At 65.7% G+C, this 6,339-nt stretch overlaps 2 protein-coding genes across 2 annotated transcripts in view; both read left to right on the forward strand.

The window, feature by feature from the left end:
- Positions 1 to 2,030, forward strand: part of ARHGDIG (Rho GDP dissociation inhibitor gamma) — a 2,887-nt gene extending 857 nt beyond the window's left edge. Inside the window, exons 3-7 of the mRNA XM_029948955.1 lie at positions 946 to 1,125; positions 1,214 to 1,297; positions 1,377 to 1,453; positions 1,531 to 1,594; positions 1,686 to 2,030. Of these exons, the coding sequence (XP_029804815.1) occupies positions 946 to 1,125; positions 1,214 to 1,297; positions 1,377 to 1,453; positions 1,531 to 1,594; positions 1,686 to 1,885 (605 nt within the window). The 3' untranslated portion in view covers positions 1,886 to 2,030. The remainder of the gene's footprint in view (positions 1 to 945; positions 1,126 to 1,213; positions 1,298 to 1,376; positions 1,454 to 1,530; positions 1,595 to 1,685) is intronic.
- A 53-nt stretch (positions 2,031 to 2,083) lies between these two features.
- PDIA2 (protein disulfide isomerase family A member 2) lies at positions 2,084 to 5,708 on the forward strand. The gene is made up of 11 exons (XM_029949426.1): positions 2,084 to 2,387; positions 3,425 to 3,631; positions 3,717 to 3,850; positions 3,930 to 4,067; positions 4,140 to 4,256; positions 4,346 to 4,471; positions 4,542 to 4,739; positions 4,850 to 4,970; positions 5,049 to 5,230; positions 5,363 to 5,461; positions 5,582 to 5,708. Exons 1-11 carry the CDS (start codon positions 2,186 to 2,188, stop codon positions 5,624 to 5,626), a joined length of 1,569 nt encoding a protein of 522 aa, XP_029805286.1. The 5' UTR covers positions 2,084 to 2,185; the 3' UTR covers positions 5,627 to 5,708.
- The last annotated feature ends 631 nt before the right edge of the window (positions 5,709 to 6,339 follow it).

The following is a 6,339-nucleotide window of genomic DNA, read 5'->3' on the forward strand; positions in this document are numbered from 1 at the left end:
GGGGGGAAATCGTGGCGTGGTCCCCCGAATGGGCTCTGGCGGGGTGGGGGGGGGCTTCGTCCAAGCTGGGCACTCGGGGGACCCTGGAGCCCAGAGTGGGCGGGTCTGTTTGTGAAGCCAGGGTGGCAGGGAGACCCTCTCCCCTTGGGGGCCTGCCTGCCCCCGAGATCCCCTCCCCCTTGGGTGGGGCTAGGGCTCCTTCAGGGCCAGTGGCGGTTATGGAGAAGCCTGGAGGGCAGTGGGCATGGACTCGAAGACCCTGTCCCAGAGCACCATGGGAAGGGGCTTAGTGAGACCCCCTGCTCCAAAGCACCACGGGAAGGGGCTCTAGGAGGCTCCGAGTCTGGAGGCGCCCGGGGAGGCAGCCTCGGAGCGTAAGCCCAGGCAGGGGTTTAGAGAGAACCCCCTCTGCGCCCCACGACCACCACCGAGAGGACCTCCTGAGACAGCAGGAAGGCTTTCGGAGACGTGAAGGGCAGGGCCTCGGCTCCAGGGAAGACCCTGGGGGTCGCCACTTCACAGTGGTGGCCTCCAGGCCTTGGGCTTGTCCCCCCTTCAGGGTCTTCCTTCCCCCCACCTTTGGCCTCAGAGTCCGGGAGGAGCCCTGGATGGTGGGTGGCTGGGCCAGAGAAGACAGCTGGTGCCCCCGAATGTCACTTGGCTCAGTCTCTCGGGAGCCTCCTCCGACCCCCAGGCTCCTCCTGACGGCCTTGGGTGTGGGTGCTGCTGTTTCTTCCCAGCCCACCTCTCTCCCCTGACCCCATGCACCCTCCCTCTCTGAACGCACATCCTTTTCCCCAACCCCCCTCCCGCGGCCTCCACTGCCTCCTCTCAAGTCCCCCTGGGCACCGAGAGGCCCAGCCGGCCAGGTGGGGGGCTTCAGTTGGATGAGTGAAGGCCAGGGTCAGCTGGCGGCAGCTGCTCACGCGCCTCCCCAACCCGCAGTCCTCCTGACTGACAAGGAGGGGAGACAGCTGTCGCCCGACGAGGCCCTGGACGAGGCCGTGCCTGAGTACCGGGCTCCGGGGAGGAAGAGCCTCCGAGAGATCCAGCAGCTGGACCCGGAGGACGAGAGCCTGGCCAAGTACAAGCGGGCACTGCTGGGGCCCCTGCTGCCCCTCCCGGGTACGTCCGCCCTGCGCTCCGAGGGGAGGGGCGAGGGCGGGGTCGGGGGAGGCGGGAGCCGACCCGGTGACTTCCGGTGTCTCCGCAGACCTGAGCGTGCCCAACGTGCAGGTGACCAGGCTGACGCTGATGTCTGAGCAGGCGCCCGGGCCCATCACCATGGACCTCACAGGTACCGCCCGCCCGGGGGCTCCCGGGGCGGGTCTCGGCTGGCAGGGGAGCCCGTTCCTTAGCGGCGCTTTCCCTAACAGGGGAGCTGGCCGCGCTGAAAGACCAGGTGTTTGTCCTGAAGGAGGGTGTGGATTACAAAGTGAAGATCACCTTCAAGGTGAGGGCAGCTGTCATGGGGGACACCCGCCCGCACAGGGCACCCCCCCAGGGGCCCTTACACCCTCTGTCCCCCAGGTCAATAAGGAGATCGTCAGCGGCCTCAAGTGTCTGCATCACACCTACCGCCAGGGCCTGCGTGGTGAGGGCAGCACCGAGGGGCTGGCCTGGGGGGCTGTGGGGAGGGGCCGCTGGGGCTCAGGGTGGCCCCTGACAGCCTCCTCCTCCCCCAGTGGACAAGGCCGTGTGCATGTTGGGCAGTTATGGCCCGAGCGCCCAGGAGTACGAGTTTGTGACCCCGGTGGAGGAGGTGCCTCGAGGAGCCTTGGTGCGGGGTGCCTACGTGGTCACATCCTTCTTCACTGACGACGACAGGACGGACCACCTGTCCTGGGAGTGGGGCCTCCACATCTGTCAAGACTGGAAGAGCTGAACGCCCCCCACCCCGGGGTCCTTGTTCCCCGTCCCCTCAGTCAGTGACCGCACCCCCCACCCTCTGCTCCGGTCCTGGGACACCCCCTTCCTGGGCTGGCACTGTGCCCTGAACAGTCCTAATTAAACGTCACCTTGTCTCCGTTCCCTTGGTGTTGCCTCTGTCTGCCTCCCCTCCCCCGGGGGTGGGGGGAGCCTTGTGGCCTTATCTTCCTGGGACTGGGACTGGGTGCCACGTGGCAGCTGCTGCTTGGCCCCCGGCCCCCTTATCTGCCCCCCGCCTCGTGAGCCGAGCACCGCCATGGACGGCCAGCTCCCGCTTGTGCTGCTTCTGCTGCTGCTGCTTAGGGCCTCGGGGCCAGAAGGCCAGGACCCGGGGCCCGGGGCGCCCGAGGAGGAGCCCCCCGAGGAGGAAGTTCCTGAGGAGGATGGGATCTTGGTGCTGACCCGGCGCAACCTGGGCCTGGCCCTGCGGGAGCATCGCGCTCTGCTGGTGCAGTTCTGTGAGTGCACCGGGCCAGCGGGCTGGAGGACCCGCAGGGGCCACCCGGGGGCTTCAGACCGTTGCCCTGTGGGTCCGGGGCTTCCCAAGCGGGCCCCCAGCCCCACTGTGCTCCTGGGGCTCCATCAAAGGGCATCTGAGCCTGGGGGCGTCTAGCCTGAGCAGGGGAGGGTGGGGCCGGGGAGGGAGGCACAGGTGCAGGGAAGACCCTAGATCATCGTCCATCTGCAAACTGTCCGTAAGGGGCCACGTAGCATTCGGGCCTTGCATATTCTTAAGTGGATTAAAAAAAAACACAAACCACAGCAGCACCTGTATGGGTTAATCAGTGAAGTGTCCGTCAGCTCAGGTCATGATCTCGTGCGTTCGTGCCCCGAGTTGGGCTCCTTGCTGACAGCTCAGCCTCCTCAGATTCCTTGTCTCCTCCTCTCTCCCTCTCTCTCTGCTCCTCCCCCACTCGTACTCTGTCTCTGTCTCTGTCTCTCTCTCTGTCTCACAAATAAACATTAAAGAAAACTTTTTTTTTTAATGTTTATTTCTTTTGGGAGAGCAGGCACACGAGCGGGGGAGGGGCAGAGAGAGAGGGAAGAATCCCAAGCAGGCTCCGCACTGTCCAGCGTGGAGCTCCATCTCAGGTACCTCACATATGGTGAGATCCTAACCTGAGCCGAAATTCAGAGTCAGACGCTCAGCCGACCGAGCCCCCCAGGTGCCCCTGGTCTGTGGATTTTCACAAACCTTTACACACGTGAAAGCCACGCCTAGACCACAGGTCCTGCCAGCAGGCACGGGCGGCCAGGGAGCAGCAGCTGCCGGATTCTTCTCAAGCTGGCTGGCAGGAAGGTGCTGGCCGCACCCCCGGCGTGGGGCCTGGAGTCTGGCTCTGCTGCAGAGGGTCACATGGGCCCTCAAAGGAAGGAAGTTAAGGATTGGGGTGCTCCCTGCCAGATCTGAGTGACCCCAAGGCTCTGGCCGGGAGGGAGCGGGGACGAAGGCTGGGGTGTGGAGGCTGGGGCCACTCATGGCCCTGTCCCCCAGATGCCCCGTGGTGTGGGCACTGCAAGGCATTGGCCCCCGAGTACAGCAAGGCCGCAGCCCTGCTGGCGGCCGAGTCAGCCAGAGCCAGGCTGGCCAAGGTGGACGGGACTGCAGAGACAGAGCTGACCCAGGAGTTCGCAGTGACCGCGTACCCGACGCTCAAGTTCTTCCGTGATGGGAACCGCACACACCCAGAGGAGTACACGGGTGCGGGGCGCAGGCATGCGGGCACGCGGGGCGCAGGGCGGGGGCTCCGGGCAGGGGCTGGCCCGGCTGAGGGGACTCTCTGCAGGCCCCAGAGAGGCCGAAGGCATCGCTGAGTGGCTGAGGCGGCGGGTGGGGCCCAGTGCCACCCGGCTGGAGGACGAAGAGGGTGCCCAAGCACTGATCGATGGCCGGGAGGTCGTGGTCATTGGCTTCTTCCAGGTGAGCTGGTGGCCCTACGGTCCAGGCCCTGGCAGCGGGTCTGGGGTGCCAGCTGGCCTCACAGGCATGGGCTCCTTAGGACCTACAGGATGAGGACGTGGCTACCTTCCTGGCCCTGGCCCAGGATGCCCTGGACATGACCTTTGGCCTCACTGACCAGCCAAAGCTCTTTCAGAAGTTTGGCCTCACCAAGGACACCGTGGTGCTCTTCAAGAAGGTGGGTGAGGGCCAAGGTAGGGGTTGGGGGGTGTGGGCTGTGCCTCCCGCTGACCTGCCCAGCGTTGTCCAGTTTGACGAGGGTCGTGCAGACTTCCCAGTGGACGAAGAGCTGGGCTTGGACCTGGGGGACCTGTCGCACTTCCTCCTCACACACAGCATGCATCTGGTCACAGAATTCAACAGCCAGGTGAGTTGGGCTGCAGGTGCATTTGCAGGGGTGGGGGCGTGTCGACGGGAGCCAGCCCCCCCCCCCAAGCGTGTGGTTTGCCTCTGCAGACGTCCCCCAAGATCTTTTCGGCCAGGATCCTCAACCACCTGCTGCTGTTTGTCAACCAGACGCTGGTCTCACACCAGGAGCTGCTGGCTGGCTTTGGGGAGGCCGCCCCCCCATTCCGGGGACAGGTACTGGCCGGGATGGGGGCGGGCAGGGTGGTGGGGATGCGGGGTGACCAGCACCGACCCCCGCCGGTAGGTCCTGTTCGTGGTGGTGGATGTCGGCGCCGACAACGACCACGTGCTGCAGTACTTTGGCCTCAAGGCTGCGGAGGCCCCCACCCTGCGCTTCATCAACATGGAGACCACCAAGAAGTACGCGCCTGCACCCGGAGGGCCGGTCACCGCGTCCTCCGTCTCCGCCTTCTGCCGTGCAGTCCTCGGCGGCGAGGTCAAGGTCTGCTGCTGATCTGCCCGCCCAGGGAATGCGGGGGGGCGGGGACGGGTAGAGGAGCACTGCTTGGGGGGAGAGCGGCCCAGTGAAGCACCCGCCCCGTTTCCCCCCAGCCCTACCTCCTGAGCCAGGAGGTCCCCCCTGACTGGGATCAGCGGCTGGTCAAGACCCTCGTGGGCAAGAATTTTGAGCAGGTGGCTTTCGATGAAACCAAGAACGTGTTTATCAAGTTCTGTGAGTGCAGGGGGCCGAGGGGGGCGGGCCGGGGGCGGGAGGGGCTCTGCGGGCTGTGCCGACGCCCCGCTGTCCTAGACGCCCCTTGGTGCAGCCACTGCAAGGAGATGGCCGCGGCCTGGGAGGCCCTGGCTGAGAAGTACAAGGACCAGGACGACGTCGTCATCGCAGAGCTGGACGCCACAGCCAACGAGCTGGAGGCTTTTCCTGTGCACGGCTTCCCCACCCTCAAGTTCTTCCCCGCGGGCCCGGGGCGCAGGGTGAGGCGGGGAGGACGCCCCATCTTCCTCGGGCTGGGGCTTGCTCCGCGCCTCCTCAGGCCTCGGCCACAGCCAGGAGCTGGGGCAGGGCCTCCGGGGGCATGGCTGGCTGAGCCTCGTGTCCCTCCTCAGGTGATTGAATACAAAAGCACCAGGGACCTGGAGACCTTCTCCAAGTTCCTGGACAACGGCGGCAAGCTGCCCGCGGAGGAGCCCGCGGCCCCCTTCCCGGTGGGTGCTTCCTTCCCGGGGGGGGGGGGGGGGGGGTGCCGGTCTCTGGACGTGGCACTGCGGTGGCCAGGGGTGAGTCAAGGCCGCAGCTCCCAGCTGGGCCTCTGTGACCCTTTCCAGGAGGCAGCGGCCAATGCCACCACGGAGCCCAAAGAGGAGCTGTAGTCGCCTCCGCCACCACCATCTGCGGCCCCCACACCAGACAGTTCACCGAGAAGCCAGTGAATAAAGAGCTTTTGATCCTGGACTGTGTGTGTGGTTCCTGAGCACGGCCGGCCCCTGGTCCTTGGCAGTGGCCACGGAGCCTCCTGGGGCCGTTCCATCACGAATGCGCCGGAGCCCTTGCCCCCAGCCCTTCTGGGTGGATCTCTGACTCAGCTCCGGGTCTGGGAACCCACCGTCTCAGAGCACTGTCAGTGTGCCTCCACCAGACACCCCCCGCCCCCACGGGACCCTCAGAAGTCCCAAGTGACGCTGGTGGGCGCTGGCCAGCATGCACTGGCTCTGCCCACAGAACACAGGTGCTCTTCACGCTAGAGAAGGTTCAAAAATGATTTTATTCCATTATTATCCAAGTACCTTTGAAAAGATAATTGTACAAGTCAGCGCATGAAAAACGGGCTGGGGCAGCCCCCCACCCCACCGGCCCTGGCCTGAGAAATGTACATATTTACACGGGCCCTGGAAGGGGAGGGAGGGGCCCGGGACCCGCTGAGCCCGCGTGGAAACGCAGGGCGGAGGAGGGCGAGCGCTCTGGGCTCGTGGCCGGGTCCACACAGTGGCAGGCAAGAGACAAGCTGTGTCGAAGGCACTCGGTGACATGTACAGTTGACGGGGCCCCCGGCACCCCGGGCCAGGGAGCGGGGCGGCCCGCCCGC

The sequence above is a fragment of the Suricata suricatta genome, chromosome 8 (genome assembly GCF_006229205.1).
Source record: "Suricata suricatta isolate VVHF042 chromosome 8, meerkat_22Aug2017_6uvM2_HiC, whole genome shotgun sequence".
Classification (NCBI taxonomy): Eukaryota; Metazoa; Chordata; class Mammalia; order Carnivora; family Herpestidae; genus Suricata; species Suricata suricatta.